General features: G+C 39.5%; 1 protein-coding gene across 1 annotated transcript in view; it reads right to left on the bottom strand.

Moving 5' to 3' along the window:
• IQCH (IQ motif containing H) overlaps positions 1-23,253 on the bottom strand; it is a 217,321-nt gene that overhangs the window by 108,504 nt on the left and 85,564 nt on the right. Inside the window, 2 exon segments of the mRNA XM_027553044.1 lie at positions 13,485-13,523; positions 15,552-15,631. Of these exon segments, the coding sequence (XP_027408845.1) occupies positions 13,485-13,523; positions 15,552-15,631 (119 nt within the window).

The following is a 23,253-nucleotide window of genomic DNA, read 5'->3' as shown; positions in this document are numbered from 1 at the left end:
ATCAGCGCTTTCCAGCATTTTGGAGTTCTTCTTTCACCTTCTCTGAATATCCAGGAGTTAGTTTTATAAAAAGCATTATGTTGTATGTTATCACCCTTGCCACTTTCAAGGTTTATCTTCACATGTTCTTTTATTCTTAAATCTGGACACTTCTTAGGGACATATCTAGAGCTGTCCCCAGGCAGACAGAATCTGAAATTTCACAATTAAAACCAAAAAATATTTGCTTTTCATTTTGTTCCCATCGGTACTGATTGAGTTTTAAGTCATGAAAACATATTACTTTTATTTTTAAATGTCAAGAGGCATTCTCTAAGAATGAGATTATTGGGCAGTTTTTTATTCTTTACACTTTTCTGCATGAAAAAAAACTGAGCAAATGCTATTTTAAAAATAAAATAAGAAGAGATTTGGATGACAACAAGCAATATATGTCACACGTACATTGCTTTAAACAACAGAAAAAAGGAAAAGGAAATTTGTGCACTGTCTTCTATGAAACTACTTACATTTCATTATTTAAACCCATGGAACTAGAAGAATAGGCATTCTGCCCCATGGTCTAAATGAGTCCTATGGCCTGAGGTGTGAGGGGTGTAGGTGATTCAGGTCCTGCCTTCTTGTTAGTCAACGAGGTATCAACTTAACTGTGCTGACTGCTTCTCGCTAAGGGATTTGAGGAACAGATTGTCTTCAGTATGTCAACATAATCAGGTGCATAAACTCCATCTCTACCAGATTATAGATTATATTGCTCTCTGCATTTTGAAGAATTTTCACAAAACACAAAGGAAAAAAGACCCAGTTAATTTATCAATGACTATTATTCCACAGCACTGTGCTGAGTATTACTACATTAAATTGTTCATGCTTTGTCTTTACTAAACAAATGTTAACTGATATTAACTAACAAATTCAAAGCAGAAAGGTAAGAGAAAAGCAAGCCAAGAGATATATTTATAATAAAACCACAATAAGGAAACACAAGGGGAAAAAAATCACCTTTCAATTCTTTTTCTTTTCTTAAGGTTCCAGGCAGTGGAATAATTAATTAGGCTGCCATCTCAAGTAAAAATGCTGAAAAGCAAGTGTTAAGTTTGAAAGGGGGTACTTTCCTTGAATTTTGAAGCAGACTTTTATAGCAACAAACTTTTGTATACTTTCTGAGTCATTATAGGCATAAGAACAATGGAGAAAGCATTTTACCAAGACTCTAGCCCTTTCTGAGCTAATCAAGGCTCTAAAAGAGAATGCAAACTATTTGGTAGATGGAAACAAATTCCTTTTCCTTGGACGGGCAAGAGGGAGTTAGAGAAGCAATGCCTCCTTCGGCAGACATCAACCCTGGCAGGAAGAGCTCAGCTCCTGGTAGAAGACAAGGGGCACATGTTCCAAAAGCGGGATCACTTGGCTACATTTCTGCCTTCCTTCAAGAAAGAAGATGGAGGGAAGGTTAGAATTCAGAGAAGAATGGCAGTACTTCATCACTGAGGAACAGACATGCAGAATAATCACAGATGTATAGAACTGGCTGGTCCTGCCAGTTACGTGGTTGATTTTGTGAACAAGACCCTGAGATTCCTATAAGAAGCACAGCTATGAACGAAAGATTCACCAGGAAGTCTTGTCTCCTTGTTAACGTTAAACTAGTTTTGAAATTTCTTTTCTTTACAATGAGTCGTGTGAAATTGGAGCAACCTTGGGAGAAGTTTAGAAAGGTGTGGACTCTCAAGCCTCTATTGGACAGTGCCCTTCCAGGGAGTAGGTCTAGGGCATTGACATACAGCAGCAAATGCTGTATGTCTAAGACCTTTTGAAAGAATAGCTGTGCAGTGGGAATGGGGTGACCGAATTGCACAGGGGCTGTTTTAGAACAAAGGGATTACACCTCCCTACCTTCTTGGATGATATTCCAGTAAAGACACGCTCTCAAAGGAAACACACTCTTGGACATCAAATAGACCACTCAGGCACAGGGAAGCTATGGGTTTAGAGTCAGCTAAAGCATAACTGTAGTACATCTGTCACGGAGAATGCCACACTTGGGAACACTTTAGACTTAGAGCAAGAAAAGACATGTCTCTCAAGAGAAAGGCTTCCCAAATTAAAGCAGTGCATCAGCATTGTGAGATCCATTGAGCAGGTAAAGACAAAGCTGCTTCACAGCCTGCTAGGAATAAGAGCCCTGATTAAAGGTCACGCCATGTTTCAGGTTCTGGTTCCTTCTGCTATTCTTCCCTTACTATTTATCTCCATGAACTTGTCGACAATTATTTGTTGCTTTCTTTCCTCCTTCCTTCCTCATTCTCTCCCTCCTTCCCTCCCCCACTCTCTTTCCTTTCTTCTTTTCCTTCTCTCTCTCCCTTTCTTTTTCCTCTCTTTACTCTTCTCCTCCCAGACTCTTTCTCTCTCCTCTCTTTTGTTTAAGATGGGTTGTACTACCAATACAGTGCTACTGACTCAATAGCCACACTGCTTCCTTCTAGCAGGGATGGCTGTCTATTGCGCCATCTGCATACTCACCTAGTTCTTTTCAGGACACCAGTCACACCTTTGTGAGATGCCTGCCCTTACTAATCAGCCCACATAGAGTCCAAAGCTGTGGCTGTGGCCTAACTATTAGCATCCTGTTCTAACTGAGTCAACTAGCTTGGAAATTCTCTTCTTCTTTTCCAAAGTGGAATTACTAACTAGGTGACTTTGAGAGTTTTTGGAGCAGTTATTTAGATTAAAAAATTCGAAGTCTAAAACAAGCAGAAAGGCAGGATGTTGTTGTTCAGTCACTGAGTCAGGTCCAACTCTTTGCAACCCCATGGACTGTAGCACAGCAGGCTTCCCTGTCCTTCGCCATTACCTGGAGCTTGCTCAAACCCATGTCCATTGAGTTGGTGATGCCATCCAACCATCTCATCCTCTGTCATTCCCTTCTCCTCCTGCCTTCAATCTTTCCCAGCATCAGGGTCTTTTCCAATGAGTCGGCTCCTTGCATCAGATGGGCAAAGTATTGGAGCTTCAGCTTCAGCATCAGTCCTTCCAATGAATATTCAAGGTTGATTTTTGTTAGGATTGACGGGCTTGATCTCCTCACTGTCCAAGGGACTCTCAAGAGTCTTCTCCAAAACCACAGTTCAAAGGCATCAATTCTTTGGCACTCAGCCTTTTTTACTGTCCAGCTTTCATATCCATACATGACCACTGGAAAAATCATAGCTTTGACTATAAGGACTTTTGTCAGCAAAGTAATGTCTCTGTTTTTTAATATACTGTCTGGGTTTGTCATAGCTTTTCTTCCAAGGAGCAAGCATCTTTTAATTTTATGGCTGCAGTCATCTTACATGGTAATTTAGAGCCCAAGAAAATAAGATCTCTCACTGTTTTCATTGTTTCCCCATTTTTAGCCATGAAGTTATGGGACCAGATGCCATGATCTTAGTTTTTAGAATGTTGAGTTTTATGCCAGCTTTTTCACTCTCCTTTTTCACCTTCATAAAGACGCTCTTTAGTTTTTCTTTGCTTTCTGCCATAAGGGTGGTGTCATCTGCATATCTGAAGTTATTGATATTTCTGCCTGCAATCTTGAATCCAGCTTGTGCTTCATCCAGCCCGGCATTTCTCATGATGTACTCTGCCTATAAGTTAAATAAGCAGGGTAACAATATATAGCCTTAATGTACTCCTTTTCCTATTTGGAACCAGTCTGTTTTTCCATATCCAGTTCTAACTGGTGCTTTTTGACCTGTATATAGGTTTCTCAGGAGGCAGGTAAGGTGGTCTGGTATTCCCATCGCTTTAAGAATTTTCCAAGTTTATTGTGATCCACACAGTCAAATGTTTGAGCATAGTCAATGAAGCAGGAATAGATGTTTTTCTGTAACTCTCTTGCTTTTTCTAAATCCAACAGATGTTGGAAATTTGATCTCTAGTTTCTCTGCCTTTTCTAAATCCAGCTTGAATATCTAGAAGTTCTTAGTTCACACACTGTTGAATCCTAGCTTGAAGGATTTTGAGCATTACTTTGCTAGCATGTGAAATGAGTGCAATTGTGTGGTAGTCTGAACATTCTTTGGCACTGCTCTTCTTTGAGATTGGAATGAAAACTGACCTTTTCCAGTCCTGTGGCCACCACTGAGTTTCCAAATTTGCTGGTATATTGAGTGTAGCACTTTCACAGCATCATCTTTTAGGATTTGAAATAGCTCAGCTGGAATTCCATCACCTCCACTAGCTTTATTCGTAGTGATGCTTCCCAAGGTCCACTTGACTTCATGCTACAGGATGTCTGACTCTAGGTGAGTGATCACACCATTCTGGTTATCCAGGTCATAAAGATTTTTTGTATACTTCTTCTGTGCATTCTTGCCACCTGTTAATATCTTCTGCTTCTGTGAGGTCCATACCATTTCTGTCCTTTATTGTGCCCATCTTTGCATGAAATGTTCCCTTGATATCTCTAATTTCCTTGAAGAAAGCTCTAGTCTTTCCCATTCTATTGTTTTCCTCCATGTCTTTGCATTGTTCACTTAAAAAGGGCTTCTTATCTCTCCTTGCTATTCTTTGGAATTCTGCATTCAGATGGGTGTATCTTTCCTTTTCTCCTTTGCCTTTTGCTTCTTCTTTTCTCAGCTATTTGTAAGGCCTCCTCAGACAACCATTTTCCCTTTTTGTATTTCTTTTTCTTGGGGGTAGTTTTGATCACTGCCTCCTGTATAATGTTATGAACCTCCATCCATAGTTCTTCAGGCACTCTGCCTATCAGATCTAATCCTTTGAATCTATTAATCACTTCTACTCTACAATCATAAGGGATGTGATTTAGGTCACACCTGAATGGCCTAGTGGTTTTCCTTGCTGTTGCTACTGCTGCTAAGTCGCTTCAGTCGTGTCCGACTCTATGCGACCCCACAGACAGCAGCCCATTAGGCTCCTCTGTCCCTGGGATTCTCCAGGCAAGAACACTGGAGTGGGTTGCCATTTCCTTCTCCAATGCATGAAAGTGAAAAGTGAAAGTGAAGTCGCTCAGTCATGCCCGACTCTTAGCGACCCCATGGACTGCAGCCTACCAGGCTCCTCCATCCATGGGATTTCCCAAGCAAGAGTACTGGAGTGGGGTGCCATTGCCTTCTCCGAATGGTTTTCCTTATGTTCTTCAATTTAAGTCTGAATTTTGCAATCAGGAGTTCATGATCTGAGCCATAGTCAACTCCCAGTCTTTGTTTTTGCTGACTATATAGAGCTTCTCCATCTTCAGCTACAAAGAATACAATCAATCTGATTTTGGTATTGACTATTTGGTGATATCAGTCCATGTGTAGAGTCATCTGTTGTCAGAGGGTGTTGGAAGAGGGTGTTTGCTATGACCAGTGAGGATGATGATTACCTATATCAGTAAGTCACAGATGTGAAGCAAAAAAGATAGGCCCAGTATTAGCTTCTAAAATTCAGACATAACCACCTCAAAGAAAAATTCCAGGAAAAAAAAAAGGCATGTGTTTCAATCTAATCTGAATGTTTTCATCAAAAATGTTCTTTTCAAACATACGGATAGCATGTGGATATAGGATTAAACTGTAGCCAAGGATCTAAATTGAATTTAAACAAGATCTCTTGGTGGTAAATGGTCCAGTTTTGCAGATAATCCAACATGGATATCACCTTTAAAGAATGATTTGCCTAGAAGGATAGACTAAACCACTTTTGAATCTATTAGCCAATGTTCAGTTTCTCAAACAATCAGACATATCCACTGGTAATTAACTTAACCAGTTCCACTGTGTGAAAAAGATTAAGTTCTTCCTGCCATTATGGCTCTAATGGAGAGCTTAGTTCAGAGTATGAATGGAGTAACCTCCAGAGATGGAGAATTCATTACTCCCTGATGACCAGGGATGCCATTTGTCTGGTCTGTTCTTTAATATTCATTAAGAGTTTACAGTGTGTTAAGGTTTGTACAGAACAGACACCAAGACCTCAGCCTGCTAGACTTGTCTGAAAGATACATACAATATTCAGAGACAACAGCTGACCTCATCAGGGTTCAGGAATTGAGCCCAATCACAGACCTGAACTTTAGAGCATGAGGAGTCTTGAATGTTACTGACCTCACCTTTAACCCAAATAAGATATTGTGGGTCCAGGGAAATGAGCCTTGGCCTTGAAGTCTGACCAACCTGGGATCAAGTCCAAGTCAAGTCTGCTACTATGTGCTATGTATTCTTGGACAACTTACCATCTGCTATAGACTAAATGTTTGTGTCCTCACAAATTTCATATGTTGAAGCCTTAGTCCCCAGAGATAGGGCCTTTGAGAGGTAATTAGGATGTGAGAGTGGAGTCTTCATGATGAGGTTAGTGCCCTTATGAGAAGAGACAAAAGAGATCTCTTTCTCTACCATGTGAAGATACAACAAGAAGGCAGCCATTGTCAAACCAGAAAGAAGGCTCTCATCAGAACCAGCCAGTCTGGCACCCTGACCTTGGACTGCCAGCCTCCAGAACTGTGAGAATTTATGTTTGCTGTTTAACCCACACACTCTATGATATTTCATTATAGCAGCCTGAGTGGACTATGACAACATCCTTTCTGACACGTTTCTTATCTGTAAAAATGAGAGGGTCCTAAGAAGTTATTGTGAAGATTAGAATATATGTAAAGACTTTTTCACTGCCTGTTAAACCAACCCTGATGAACATGCCAGAGAACCATGGTATGGTGGAAAAGTGATGGATCTGAAGAAGACCAAGGATCTAGATTGTCACCACCTTCCTCTGTGGCCTCTGTAGGAAGTCACTTCTCCCATGGGGTTTCAATTTACAACAGGGCACTTCTAATTTTGACACTCTATGTCTCTCTGACTTACAGTGTTACCTCTCCAGTACTATCTGTGTTTAATACACTCCTGGAGCTAGTGAGGCCATCAAATTAAAGGCAAACATCTCCAATAACTTTACTTCATGTACCATGAAAGACACCCAGGTTTGGTTTTTTTCTCCCCTTTTCTAGCTTTTATACAGGAAACTCTAGCAACTTACAAACTATAATAGCGAAATAGTAACTGCACCAACTCTGTGTAAAGATGGTCATGGGGAGAGAATCCCAAAAGGAGATAATCCAGTATTTTAAGGTCAGCAAATCAATAGAACCGCTCTCAGTTTGTAGGACATAGAAACTGCATAAGCCTTAAGGGTCAGTTAAAAGTGAGAGTCAGAGCCCTTCACCTTTATAAAGAGACTAAACAACAAAAATAGAGAACTCATTGAGTTGAGTGTAAAGGCCACTCAGATCAGCAGCAATCCTCCAGGGATAATTTCTGTAATTGTTTTGAAATCTATCTTTATTTAAATGATTTTTCCTGAACTCTGAAACACTTCCTGAGGAGAAAAAATATCCTCATCTCTGGTTGTATTCTTTTGGAGCAGAACCACTCAGTGGATCCAGTTCTGACTGAAGATCAAACAACAAAATCAAGGAGATTTTTTAAATAGATGGAATCTATATTTAGTCAAATGTAAAGTTGCCTTTTCCAGAAACATTTTGTTTTACCGCTGCATTGATTTCATCTTTCTTGCTACCCTTCTACTACTCTCTGAGAGAATGTGACATAGTTCAGGGCCTCTTGGACAATTATGATGGATGGGAAGAACCTGCTAAGGATATGTACCGAATAGGATGGAAATTCAGAGCAGCCTGGAGTTCTAGTTTCCTGAGGAAAAAAAACACATTATCATTTTCTCTGTAGGTGAAGGAAAAATAGCAAGCCTTCAGAAGGTCCTCTATCATCACCAAAGTAAAGTCTGACGTGACAATTTTCGTGAGGAAAAATGTATGTACAGCAAGTCCGTTGATCACAGATCACTAAACACTTGCAAAATTCTTATAATACCTCATCTTGTCACGCTCTCTATACCGACATATATTGGACAGTCTAAAAGGTTCGTTCAGTTTTTTTCCGTAAGATGGCTCTAGCAGAACTTAGTTGCCCTCAACTTCATTTGAAACAATTTTGTTAGAATGTATTGTGACAGCTATCATATCAGGTGCATTAAAAAAAAAATCAAAATTGGTGAATTTTCTTTTTTCATTTTTTAAAAAAAGAAATTTGGCTGTGTTGGGTCTTCGTTGCTGTGAGTGGGGGCTGTTCTCTAGTTGCGAGGTGTGCGGGCTTCTGGTTGCGGTGGCTCCCCTTGTTGCAGAGCACAGGGTCTCGGCACGTGGGCTCAGCAGTTGTGACTTGAGTGCTCTCGAGTGCAGGCCCAGTAGTTGTGGTGCATGGGCTTCGTTGTTCTGCAGCATATAGGATCTTCCCGGACCAGGGGCTGAACCGGTGTCCCCTGCATTGCAAGGTGGATTCTTAACCTCTGGACCACCAGGGAAGCCCCCAAATTGGTGAATTTTTTTATAGCCATTTTAATATTGAAGATGGAAGAAAAAAGACATTGTGGTATATTATGCTTTATTATTTCAAGAAAGGTAAAAATGCATCTGAAGTGCAAAAAAAGATTTGTGCAGTGAATGGAGAAGGTGCTGTGACTATGGATTTTGTCAAAAGTGGTTTGTGAAGTTCCATGCTAGAGATTTCTCACTGGCCAATGCTCCACAATTGGTCAGATGAATTGAAGTTGATAGTGATCAAATTGAACATTAATTGAGAACAATCAACATTATACCAGGCAGGAGATGGCTGACATACTCAAAATATCCAAATCAAGCATTGAGAATCATTTGCACCAGCTTGCATATGTTAATTGCTTTGATATTTGGGTTCCAACAAGAGGGAAAAAAAACCTTTCTTGACCGTATTTCCAAATGCAATTCTCTACTTAAATGTAACAGAAACGTTCCATTTTTTAAACAAACTGTGATGGGCAATGAAAAAAATGTATGCTGTACAATAATGGGGAACAGAAGAGATCATGGGGCAAGCAAAATGAACCAACAACAACCACACCAAAGGCCAGTCTTCATCCAAAGAAGGTGATGTTGTGTATGTGGTGGAATTGGAAGGGAGTCAGTCCTCTATTATAAGCTCCTTCTGGAAAACCAAATGGTTAGTTCCAACAAGAACTGCTTCCAAGTAGGCCAAGTGAAAGCAGCACTCAGTGAAAAGCATCCGGAATTAGTCAACAGAAAACATATAACCTTCCATCAGGATAATGTAAAATCACGTTTCTTTGATGACCAGGCAAAAACTGTTACAGCTTGGCTGGGAAGTTCTGAACATCCACCGTATTCACCAGACATTGCACCTTTGGATTTCCATGTATTTTGGTCTTTACAGAATTCTCTTAATGGAAAAAATGTCAAATCCCTGGAAGACTATAAAAGGCACCTGGAACAGTTCTTTGCTCAAATAGAACAAACTACTGGGAAGATGGAATTATGAAGTTGCCTGGAAAATGGCAGAAGGTAGTGGAACAAAAGAGCAAATATGTTGTTCAATAAAGTTTTGGATGAAAATTAAAGATGTGTCTTTTACTTAAAAATCAAAGGAAATTTTTGACCAATCCAATATATTCTACTTTATTTTAATTCATAGCATTCGCCACTACCTCGCATATTAAAATAAACAACTTTCCTCTTCCCTTATTAGAATATAAATCCCAAGAAGGCAAAAACTTGATTTGTTTTTTTCACTGCTATATTCCTAGTGCCTAGTACCCTGCCTGACCCACTGTGAAAGGTCAATAGAGAATCTCTGAATGAATGAATGAGTGAATAGTAAAATTTAAACTCAACACCACTTGGGCTAGGTTTATAGCTCAATGATGTTCTATGATCACACAAATTATTTGTAAACTCATAGCTTCAGGTTTGGAGCTGAATAGAAAGTTTAATAGAAGGTTTGGTTATTTGTATCTGAAAATGTCTATATCCTTTGACCAAGGAGTTCTATTATTGGAGAAGACTCTTGAGAGTCCCTTGGTCTGCAAGGAGATCCAACCAGTCCATCCTAAATGAAATCAGTCCTGAAGATTCATTGGAAGGACTGACACTGAAGCTGAAGCTCCAATACTTTGACCATCTGATGTGAAGAACTGACTCATTGGAAAAGACGCTGATACTGGGAAAGACTGAAGGTAGGAGGAGAAGGGGATGACAGAGGATGAGATGGCTGGATGGCATCACCAACTTGATGGACAGGAGTTTGAGTAAACTCCAGGAGTTGGTGATGGACAGGGAAACCTGCCGCGCTGCAGTCCATGGCGTCGCAAAGAGTTGAATACGACTGAGCGACTGAACTGACTGACTGACAAAGATTTATGCACAAATTTAAAAGACGTTCATGGCAGTTTTATTTATACCAAAGAAAACTGGAAGCTTTTTATTTATTAATAACTTTAATACTTATCAATAATTTGACATTTATAATTTAATGTCAAACAATCAGGTAATGGCTTCTGACTTTCTCCTTTTCCTAGGGCCTTCAGGGTGAGCATCATAGGGGTCATGGAAACTGCTTAAAAACAATGACCTGGTCTAATATCCTCTTTATACAGATAGGGGAAAGGAGACTGCAGGGCAGTCATATGCTCAATGTCACATGTGTTGCTTGATTAAAATAGTTCAGCTATAGTGTAACATATAGTTTTCTAACAAGAGGATTAAGAATATATGATGGTAAAAAAAAAAAAGAATATATGATGGTAAAATACTAAAGACAGTAACAATATTGACTAAGAGAAGTAAGACCCCGCATTTGATATTACAGTGTTACCACTCAAACCTAATCCTTCTACACCAAAGGATATTTTACAATAGAGTGTATGGCTTAAGAAATAGGATTTTCTTTTTCTATTTGTTTTCCTTTAGTTTGGAAAAAGTCTCTAGATTACAGAAAACTATAGAGAATAATAAAAACATCTATCATGGACATACATTAATCTTTTGTCTTCTTTGACATATAAATATTACATATTTTGTGACATATATATATCATACATACATATATATATATCCATGACTGATAAACTTGTGAGAGTAAACTAAGAAAATCCAGTATTTTTAAATCAGGAGGACCTCCATGAGGATGAATTATGTTGTTCTGTGAAGTCCTACTGTTAGATAATACAGATTATATATAATAGAGATACATGAGAGAGATATATATATATATATATGTATATATACACATATATATATGAAGCAAAGAAGACAAAAAATATATATTTAAATTTTTAATATTTAAAATGCAGTACATTTTATACATTTATAATTATATCATATGCTAAAAATATTTATTTATATATTTATATATGTTTAAATAAAGGAAACAAAACATTAGGTACGATCGAAGTCCTCTCTATATTTCATTTTAGCTCATTCCTCTGCCTCCACCATTCTCAGAAGCAAACACACTCATGAATTCAACCTGGACTCCTATGTCCCATAAATGTATTTCTTTGCTTGTTTTATCTATACAGGTAGATTTTTTAAATCAAAATATTAATTAAGTGGATCTTAACATAGTTGTTAAAATAATAAAAAGATTTACTTGTTGAGAGAGGCAATTTTAGAAACTTCAAACCTTTGAACTAGATTCCTTTTTTTTTTTTGATTTCTTGAAATAACTACTACAAACTCTACTATAGTCTATTATTTTATTCCTTGGATCCTTACACTGAACTTGATTGACTCAAACTTATCATTCAACCAAATGTATTGATACTTAGTTAAATGATCTAGGAGATAGAAAAGGCTGCTGAATTCAGAGCCAATAAAAGCAGACCTGAGAGCAGAGGTGACAACCATTGTCCTGATATCGAAGGAAATAAAAAGACACCAGAAACTGGATATATACATGTATGATACTGAATAGAGAAAATTTTTAAATTACATTAGGGAGGCAGAGATATATCTTTTAGAAAGATTTCCATCAAAAAATTATTGAGATTTTTAAAAAATATCTAATGTTTGGGTCTCTAGGCAGTCATGCAGTTCATTCTGGCTCTGCCACTTGTTGGATGACTTTCACTTCCCTGAATGTAGGTCCTCCCAGTATAATGGGAATAATAATAGTATCTACTGCATAGAGTTGTTGTAAAAATGAAGTGAGATGTTCCTTGTAAAAAAGTTCAGTGGCTGGCACAGATAAGGTACACATGCATGTTAGCTGCTGGTAGTGAAAGTAGTAGCAATAATATCGAAACCAGCCCATGAGGAAAGGTTCATGACCTGGTATGTGGACAGGGCACAAACTCTGGAGCCTCTGTACCTCTTTACCAGCTGTGTGGGCGTGGGGGCAATGACAGTACAGAGGTTCTTCCGGGCTGCTACGAGCATTTGGTCGGTATGGAAAATACTAAGTGCATGTTTTAAGAACACAATCAATATGAGCTGTTAGAAATATCCCAGATAGAGAATGCCTTAGTATTCTTAAAGCACATCCTAATTTTAAGGTGCAGAAGCAAGCTCACAGTTTCCTCACAGCAAGAAGTAAAGGGAAGTTAGGGGACTGAACTGCATTGATTAGTTTGTCCCGGAGCACCCTCTGTCTAGGTTCAGAACGACTGTAATGCTGTCACTGCTGTAAATACAGCCCTGAATGCTCTCAGCTCTGCAGGAGTATGAAGAGACCCAAAACGTGAACTCTTTTTCCTTGAGAAGGGGTGACTAAACTCCCTCTGAAATTCTGATAAGGTCACCAAGAGAAGGAGGCCTAGAAGATACTCTTAAAAATAGACTAGTGAATAGTGAAATAAGTACTTTATCATTCCAAAGTACTTCCACACATGATAACACCTCTAATCCTCAGAGCCACCCTAGAGAAAGGAGGTATCATCCCCATTTCTCAGAGGAGGAAAGTGGGATACGGAGAACTGAAGTGACTTGCTCAAAGTTCCTCTGTTAGTAAGAGGAAAATCTGGTTCTCTCTTGCTCTGCTCCTTACTAAGTGAATGTTTAGAACTTCTCTTACCCACACATGAACCTATGGAATGTTCCTTGCTGGCATGTACTTTTCTTTGTGGGGACTATTTTATTTTTCCAACTTTTTGGTTTCCTTGTTTCTTTTGGTCAGCTTAACTCTAAATCCCACACTCTTGCCTGTTACATCATAGATGCAGAGTGCAGTGCACACGCGTATGAACACACACGCTCATCCCTGTAGGCATGTGTAAGCACGTGCTGGAGAACAACTGGAGTCTGTTTTTCATATTTTATCATTTTTAGCTGTATTTTTAAAAGACGAAAATCTTTGATAGAGGTCAAAGACTGATGTGATTCAGAAAAATTTGAGTATGCTAAATCACTTTTTTGGACTACAGCCTGCGAAATAAGTCAGTCCCAAAAGGGAGGGGGGAGTGTTTTTCATTTTAAACGAACCATATTTTCTGAAAACATGATTTAATTTCTTTTATAAAAGAAGAGGGCAAGAACTTTTGTTGGTCTCCAGCTGTCAAACCCGCCTCCCATACTTCTGCCCTGAAGCAAAAGGAAGGGACATCAGGTGACAGACCCCAAATTGCAACTAGTCACACAAATTACAGACCTTCTTATCATGGTATCCTCTTGACTTTCTGCCTTTCCACTACAATGAAGAACAGACACAGTTTAAATCAAAATGACTCTCCTGGGTAATTTTACAAAACAAATAGAAGGCACAGGGTCTCCCCCTCCCCCACTTCCCCAGCTTTCCCTGCTGGGCCAGCCTGTTCCCTCTTTCCAGGCAGGCAGGAGCTAATAATTAGAAAGACCTTCCCCACCCCAGAGTGATGTGCTGCTTGCCAACAGCCCTGTTTGCTTTGAAGAAAGAGTTTGACAAAATAAATACTAAAAACGACCAACTATAATCAGATGCCAAGTTCCATTTTCAAGAAAGGGCTTCTGTATGTGGCACCTCACTGCCCGGTGGTGGGGACTGATCCAAGCTCTGTTCTGGGTTTCTCACGAGGCCAGGCCTATCACAGTCTTTCTCTTAGCCTTTCAACTTCCATGCTAGGACACTTTTCACAGAGACTATGAATAATTTCATTTACCATTCAAGAGTCAATTCGGAAATGTAGCAACTCGGGACTATTAGGAAAGTCTTTAGATATTACTGCTTTTAGCACTAGGGGAAAGCTTGGTGAAGTCAGTAGACAGGAAAGTAAAGGCAGGGTTAATCAGCACTCAGGAAATGTCATTATTTACCAAAAAAAAAAAATTTTTTTTTGAGGCATTCCACTCACTGGATAAAACTTAGTCATATTTACATTACCTGTAGCTCTGTTACCTATAAACTGTGGAGCCTGAGAGTGCCAACATGGTGAGAAGCAAAACAGGTGTGCCTGCCTGTTCCCATTATGCACGTTAGCCCATGGCCTTGCACACACAGCCTGTTAAACAGCTGAGATGGAAGCCATGATGGTGCAGGCCAAACACTAGCCTGAAGGCCTGTCTGTCTTGGGATTTGGCCATTTACATTGATTTTTTTTTTTTACGTTTTTCACGAAACACAAATATTTGCCATGGCAACTGGGGTGTCACATGACATACTGCTACATAAACAGCTTGGAAATATCTTAAGGAGAGACAGCCCACCCGTGCTGCAAATACAGTGAAAACATCTTGAGGAAGACGTGCATGTTAAAAGACAAGGTCTACAAAGAACAGGTAACAGTTGACTACGTAGACACAGGGGGATTAATTTCTTCTGTGTCACTCTTCAATTCTGCTTTCATTTTCTTTTTTTTTTTTAATGGGAGCAGCTGTAAACATGACCCCATAGGGTAAGCCCAGAAAAAAAAAAGAAAAACACTGCCAGCTGTCTCCTTCTATGTTGAAAAGTTTCAATTATCACAAGTCTGTCTGTGGCTCATAAACATAAGAAAGCAAGCTATAAAAGTCCAGCACCTTTAAACCAGGAGAATCTCCATAGGGATGAGCATTGTACTCTGAGGTCCTAAAGTCAGAGAATAGAGCCCCTTTCCCTTCCGCATTAAGGTATCTGTCCAAAACTGGGGAACTTGCTTTATTATCCTATGCTTAACGATAAAGGAAACCTCACAATAACATGCTTCCCTGGTGGCTCAGATGGTAAAGAATCTGCCTGCAATGCAGGAGACCTGGGTTCAATCTCTGGGTTGGGAAGATCCCCTGGAGGAGGGCATGGCAACAGACTCCAGTGTTCTTGCTTGGAGAATCTTCATGGACAGAGGAGCCTGGTGGGCTACAATCCATGGGGTCTCAGAGTCGGACATGACTGAGTGACTAAGCACAGTACCTACAGCACACAGCACACAATAATATACCCCATGTAACACAAATTTGCATATAAAGCCTTGTATTCCGGACTCCTGGGCCCTTGACCAGAGAGCAGTAGAGATTAACTGAATCAGTTAGTCTAGAAATAATGGAACATGATTGAATTTTTTAGATCCTACTGATATTGTCATGGTAGAGTTTACTTGCAGAACAATCTTCCCTTTTAAAATCAAATGCATCCCAGCAGCAGCGGAAATAATATTCAGTTCTATGTGAAACGTACAACTCTATAACATGCACATATTACCAAAAATCTCACTGAGGATATTGTAAATTAGAACAATTTTCTTTTATTAGTTAGGAATATGAATACCTTTGATCTCTGTCTCTTGAGAGAGACAGTCTTCATCTCCTCTGGAATCGACTCTGTTCTCTGGGGTGCAGCAAACGGGGCTGTGGACAGAGGTGAAGAAGGGTTACCTCTTCCAAAAAGAGAGACTGATTCATTGGGTTGATGCTGTTGGGTTTGCACCTTAAAAGTCAGGTGGCTCTGTCACCCATTCTCTGTTCACTCCCAGTCATTCTTGTATAAATTCAATGAAACATTTGTGATCATTGACTTCAAAAGGAAAGCAAAGAGCTTGGAAGAGCAACAGTTCCATCAGAATATAAGGTCAACTCCCCTATGCAAACTTCCTAGAGAAAGAGGCACATTTTTAAAGAAAGCAACTTAGAAAGTTATCTTTGTCTTATAAAATGTTTCACTCTAAGATTTCTTATAATAGCTGTATTCCCAAATTCAGTCTAAAGGGACATGATGGTTGGGTTAGTCGCTAAGTCATGTCCGACTCTTGCGACCCCATGGCCTGCCAGTTTCCTCTGTCCATGGGATTCTCCAGGCAAGAATACTGGAGTGGGTTGCCATTTCCTTCTCCAGTAACTATATATAGGATGGACTATTCTAATGTATAATCATTTAAAAAGACAATTCTAAAGAATTTAAGAGGCTTGGGATAAATAAAGCAAGTGAAAAACACAAGTAAATATTGTTTTGGGAATAAATCTATAAGCAACAACTTATGGAGAACACATCTAGTCCATAGTGGAGGTAAGCCTACATGCCAGATAATGCTTGTAAGAGAAATCGAATCTCTACTGTTGCCTGGCAGCAAACACAGCTGCCTTTACAAAACAGCTCAAATCTGACATTCTCAGGAGAGAAAAATCCTTATACTGCTCTTTTTAAGAAAGAGAACAAATAATTTATTTACATAGTTAATTGAGTCAAAGAAGTGAGGCTTCTTTCTACTCATTTCCTTAGTCCACCCCTTTTCTGTCAGTTCTCTAACAACAAATCTTAGAAAGAATTAACAGATACTCTTCAAGTATCAGCACCCTTCGATAGCTCAGCTGGTAGAGCTGCTGCTGCTAAGTCGCGTCAGTCGTGTCCAACTCTGTGCGACCCCATAGACGGCAGCCCACCAGGCTCCCTCGTCCCTGGGATTCTCCAGGCAAGAACACTGGAGTGGGTTGCCATTTCCTTCTCCAATGCATGAAAGTGGAAAGTGAAAGTGAAGTCGCTCAGTCATGTCCAACTCTTCGCGACCCCATGGACTGTAGCCTACCAGGCTCCTCCGTCCATGGGATTTTCCAGGCAAGAGTACTGGAGTGGGGTGCCATTGCCTTCTCCAAGCTGGTAGAGCAGAGGACTGTAAAGGTGATAAGCTGCTGTCATCCTTAGGTCACTGGTTCAATTCCAGCTCGAAGGAGGTAATAAACTTTGGCTTCCCTGATAGCTCAGGTAAAGAATCCACCTGCAATGCAGGAGACCCTGGTTTGATTCCTGGGTTGGGAAGATCCCCTGGAGAAGGGATAGGCTACCCACTCCAGTATTCTGGCCTAGAGAATTTCATAGGGCTGCAAAGAGTCGGACACGACTGAGCAACTTTCACTTTCTTCAAATACAGCATATCAATATACAATTTAGAATTCCACTTTGAGCACTTGGTTCTCTTACACTACCTCAAGTAGGCTGCAGGGAATGTCTTCAGCCATCTCCTAAAAAGTAGCAGGAATTCCATTGTCTTAGCACTAGAGATCACCTTCACAAAAGACTTTTGTTGTGTTGGACAAACCCTATTTGACCACCTTTCTGCTTCCAGCGATCCTCCTATACTGTGAGACTGCCCACCACCTTCCCCAAGGTTAGGCAATTGGCCATACAACTGGCTATACAATGGATTCTGCATCACAGATTCAACCAATTTCTATCCACGGTTGGCTGAATCCGCAGATGCAGAACCCAGGAATATACAGGGCCAACTGTGCAACACCATTTTGTAGAAGACCATTGAGCATCTGCAGATTTTGGTATCCACAGCAGGTCCTGGAACCAACAATCCCCCGTGGACACAGAGGGACGTCTGTAGTGTGTGAAGACACCATTTTCATCCTACAAGTTTTTGCCTTGACTTCTGTGCTCTCCTACCCAGTTGTCCACTTGAACTTGGCTCTCTAACTTTGAAGGTCAGCTCACACTGTATACCGAGGATAGTATGAATTCAGATTCACCCATAAAGCCTGTTTTTCCTATTATCTGCAACTTCAGTACACTTTTTGTTTAACTTTCAGGTTCCTGCAGACAAATGAGATTTATTGCTAAATTACCATGATGAAACAAAATAGCAGTTGAGAAGTGGGCATAATTTTTAAAGGAATTTATTAAATTTATTAATTCCTTTTTAAAGGAATTTATTAAAATTTCAGTGAAATTTGGTAGGATAAAGATATGATTGCAATTTCACATGGATAATCCATGGTTAATGGTTATCTCTAAAAAAAATTTTTGGAGGTTTTTCTTCATTACCTGCAGAAATTCTATCATTAAATTTATAACTTCATATGGCCTTGAATTTTATGGGATACATGCATTTGATGAATGTCTGCATCCTAAGACACTGCCTATTTTGCTACTCAGTTTCCATTCTGAAAAAATCTGTAGGATAAATTTTGCCTCAATGTCAGGGGGATAAAAAATCTTGTCTTTCTGGAAGTATTTGTATGATTCTTGTGGTAGCAATTTATTGTTATGTGCTTCCCAGGAAGCCATCTCATTTTTTCCTTGCTAATTTTAGAACCTCAACTTTTTTTCAGGGTATCAACATTCCCAGCTTCTAGGGTTTCCAGATTTAGGAAAACAATTTTTTAAAAAGGGTATGCAGTTAAATTTAAACTTTAGATAAACAAGAAGTAATGTTTTAAGTAAGCCCCAGATATTACATATATTTCAAAGAACAGAATTTCATGAATGGATTAGACCAAGCATAATCAATAATACTAAGTATTTCGTTTATGTCCCCAATCCTAATACTACTACTACTACTAAGTCACTTCAGTTGTGTCCAACTCTGTGTGACCCCATAGACGGCAGCCCATCAGGCTCCCCCGTCCCTGGGATTCTCCAGGCAAGAACACTGGAGTGGGCTGCCATTTCCTTCTCCAATGCATGAAAGTGAAAAGTGAAAGGGAAGTCGCTCAGTCGTGTTCGACTCTTCGCGACCCCATGGACTACAGCCCACCAGGCTCCTCCGTCCATGGGATTTTCCAGGCAAGAGTACTGCAGTGGGGTGCCACTGCCTTCTCCATCCTAATACTAATCCTAACCTTATCCTTGCACATTCACTTGCAGCCTTTCTTGTCTTTAACAGTGGCCGTGTGACCAATGAGAATTGAAGGGAGGCCCATCCAAGGGCTTCCAGGAAGAGACTGGTGCTACTATTTCCCCCTCTTCCTGCCTGGAATGAGCATGTTAAGGCACAAATCTGCAGGAGTCATCTTAGAGCTGTGAGGTGGATGAACGAAACATGCTAAAGAAGGTAAAGCAGAAAGAGAGTTGTTACAACGCTGTGTATAAGCACCACCGTCGATAGTTTCCCTACTTCCTGATTCCTTACGAGACAAATGAACTCACTGTTTCAGCCCTGCTAGTTAGGGTTTCTGATAGGTGCAGTCACATACATGCCTGACGGGTACCCTTCCCTCCCACTCCTCCTCTCTATACCATGCCTCCTCTCATTGCACGGGCTAGGGTCTCAGGGGCAGTGTCCAACAGTGACGGCAGTAAGAGTGAGGGCAGCAGTGGTCATCCTTGAACTGTCTCTGTTTTTAATGAGGAAATATTAACAGAATATTTCTAAAGCCTCCCTACTAAGAACACTGTTTGCTTTGGGGTTTTGGTTGAAGACAACAATCAGGTTCAGAAAATTCTCTTCTACTTCTATGCTGCCCAGAAGATTTTCTCTTATTATTAATGTTGAATTGTATTTTATGATTTTTAAATTTTGATGTGTATTAAGATGATCATAGAGTTTTTCTTTATTAATCTGTTAATGTGGTGAATTATATTGTTCGATTTTTCTAATGTTGAATCTGCCACATATCCTTCCTTGATTATAATGAATGTAAAAACATACTGCTAACTTTTTATTTTTGGATGATACTTGCTTTACAGTGTTGTGGTGGTCTCTACCATACATCAATATGAATCAGTCTTTTATACTGATTGTATATACCCCCTCCCTCTGAGTCCCTTTCCCCCCACATTTCACTCTTCTAGGCTGTCATGGAGCACCAGGCTGGGCTCCCTGTTACACAGCAGTTTCCTGCTAGTTATATATTTTACACATTATAGTCATACTGCTACCTTGTATTTAGAATGCTATTTTTTATGTTCCTGAGATTGACTTATATATTTTTTCTTGCACTGTCCTCATCTAGTTTTGGTACCAAAGTTTTAGTAGCTTCATAAAACCAGCTGGTAAGCTCTCCTTCTTTTGTTTCCCTATGGCATTTAATATATGAATTACCGGATCTTTAAAATTGGTAAAGCTTGCCTATAAAAGACCTGAGGCCTTTTTTGCTTGGTATATGTGTGTGTGTGTGTGTGTGTGTGTGAGTATGCACATGTCCGTCTGTAAGACAGATATTTTTACCTACCAAGTCAAATTTTCTAACGTTATTGTTTTAAGTTTCCTATTTTTTCTTGAATTAAGTAATTTAGATTTTTCTAGGAAAATTTTCATTTTGTTTTTTAAAGTATATTGACATTGTTATCATATTATTTTTTTTTAATTCTATCTGCAGTTTCTGCATTTTTTCATTTTCATAATATTTATTTGTTCCTTCTATTTTTAAAAATTATAGCCTTATTGAAGTATAACTGACAAAATAAATTATAAAATATTTAAAGTGTACATTGTGATGATAAATATACATATATATATATATATATATATATATATATATATATAATACATACCAGAAACTCATGCAACTTAATAGCACAAAACAAAATAACCCTAATTTTTAAATGAGTAAAGGACCTGAATAGACATTTTTCTACTCACTGAGGCAAAACTCAACAGGCTACTAAATCCAAAGGAAAACATAGGAAAGGAAAAATTTAGGACAACCTTTCTCCTGAACAATGGTAAACAAAATATTAGCAAATGAAATCCAGCAATGCATACACAGGATGATATATTGTAGCTAATTTGGCTTATTTCTCAAGGGCATAGAGAATTAACAGGGGTATCAGGGGAACCAGCTAAAACAGATTTAAATAAGAACCAGAGTCTTATAATATAATACCCACAATGTCAAAGTTTCTATTGAGGATCACTTACCATACCAAGAACCAGGAACTGAATGAAAAAAGACAAGGACTAGATACCAACCCTGAGATGACAGAAAGCTTAAAATTACCTGACAAAAATTTTAAAGCAACCATTATAAAAATGTTCCACAAGCAATTACAGAAACACATGAAACAAAAGAAATAATATGAAAGCTCAGCAAAGAAACAGAAAGTCTCCACAGAGAAAACAGAATATGTAAGGAGGAACTCAACTGAATTTTTAATTGTGTTAAAATACACAAAACAAGGAATTCCCTGGTGTTTCAGTGGTTAGGATTCGGTGGTTTCACTGCCATGGCCTGGGTTCAATCCATGGTCCAGGAACTAAAATCCCACAGCTGTGCAGGGCAGCCAAAAAAAAAAAAAAAAACCACATTTATCATCTTAACCATTTTTAAGTGTACATTTTTTTAAACAAATTGAAATTTTGGAACAGAAAAATACAGTCATCTAAATAGAAAATTCAGTGGATGGCTCAACAGCAGAATGTAGAGGACAGGTAAATCAGTGAACTAGAAGACAGAAAAATAGAAAATACCCAATCTGAACAACGGAGAGAAAAGACATGGGCGGGGGTGGGGTGCAGGGAAATGAACAGAGCCTCAAGGACCTGTGGGAGTCTACCAAGAGATCTAACATTTGTATCATGTAACCTATAAAGAGAGGCAATACAGGGCAAAGCTGAAAAAAAAAATGTACTCAAAGAAATAATGGCTGAAAACCCCCCAAATTTGGCAAAACATACAACCCTATAGAAGGTGAGCCAATCCCAAACAAGATGCTACTGCTACTGCTGCTAAGTTGCTTCAGTCGTGTCCGACTCTGTGTGACCCCATAGACGGCAGCCCACCAGGCTCCCCCGTCCCTGGGATTCTCCAGGCAAGAACACTGGAGTGGGTTGCCATTTCCTTCTCCAATGCATGAAAGTGAAAAGTGAAAGTGAAGTCGCTCAGTCGTGTCTGACTCCTAGTGACCCCATGGACTGCAGCCCACCAAGCCCCTCCGTCCATGGGATTTTTCCAGGCAAGAGTACTGGAGTGGGTTGCCATTGCCTTCTCCACCCAAACAAGACAAAACCAAAGAAATTCATGTTAAGATATGGTCAAGACTTCCTAAAAACTAAAGACAGAGAAAAATCTTGGAAGCAGGAGAAAAAAAGCAACACCTTACCTACAGCAGAAAAAAAAGGGACAGTAGATTTCTCATCAGAAACCATGAAAGAGAAAGGAAGTGGCAAAAGGTTTTTTAAATACTGTAAGAAAACCACTGTCAACCCAGAATCCTAAAGCTAGTGAAAATATCCTTTAGGAAATAAAGAAGAAATCAAGACAGTCTAAGATGAAGAAAAATGAAGATAATTTGTCACTAGTACTCTGACGCTCAGTTCAGTTCAGTCGCTCAGTCCTGGCCAATTCTTTGTGACCCCATGGACTGCAGCACACCAGGCCACCCTGTCCATCACCAACCCGGGAGCTTGCTCAAACTCATGTCTGTCGAGTCAGTGATGCCATCCAACCATCTCATACTCTGTTGTCCCCTTCTCCTTCTGCCTACAGTCTTTCCAAACATCAGGGTCTTTTCAAATGAGTCAGTTCTTCGCATCATCTGGCCAAAGTATTGGAGTTTCAGCTTCAACATCAGTCCTTCCAATGACATTCAGGAGTGATTTCCTTTTGGATGGACTGGTTGGATCTCCTTGCAGTTCAAGGGACTCTCAAGAGTCTTCTCCAACATCACAGTTCAAAAGTGTCAACTCTTGGGTGCTCAGCTTTCTTATAGTCCAACTCTCACATCCACACATGACTACTGGAAAAGCCACAGCTTTGACTAGTCGGACTTTTGTCAGCAAAGTAATGTCTCTGTGTTTTAATATGTTGTCTAGGTTGGTCATAACTTTTCTTCCAAGGAGTAAGCATCTTTTAATTTCATGGGTGCAGTAACCATCTGCAGTGATTTTGGAATACACAAAAAATAAAGTATGTCACTGTTTCCACTGTTTACCCATCTATTTGCCATGAAGTGATGGGACCAGGTACCATGATCTTCGTTTTCTGAATGTTGAGCTTTAAGCCAACTTTTTCACTCTCCTCTTTTACTTTCATCAAGAGGCTCTTTAGTTCTTCTTCACTTTCTGCCATAAGGGTGGTGTCATCTGTACATCTGAAGTTATTGATATTTCTCCCGGCAATCTTGATTCCAGCTTGTGCTTCATCCAGCCCAGTGTTTCTCATGATGTACTCTGCATATAAGTTAAATAAGCAGGGTGACAATATACAGCCTTGACATACTCCTTTCCCTATTTGGAACCAGTCTGTTTTTCCATGTCCAGTTCTAACTGTTGCTTCCTGGCCTGCATACAGATTTCTCAAGAGGCAGGTCA

This window comes from Bos indicus x Bos taurus, chromosome 10, assembly GCF_003369695.1.
Source record: "Bos indicus x Bos taurus breed Angus x Brahman F1 hybrid chromosome 10, Bos_hybrid_MaternalHap_v2.0, whole genome shotgun sequence".
NCBI lineage: Eukaryota > Metazoa > Chordata > Mammalia > Artiodactyla > Bovidae > Bos > Bos indicus x Bos taurus.
This window is presented reverse-complemented; position numbering and strand designations above follow the sequence as displayed.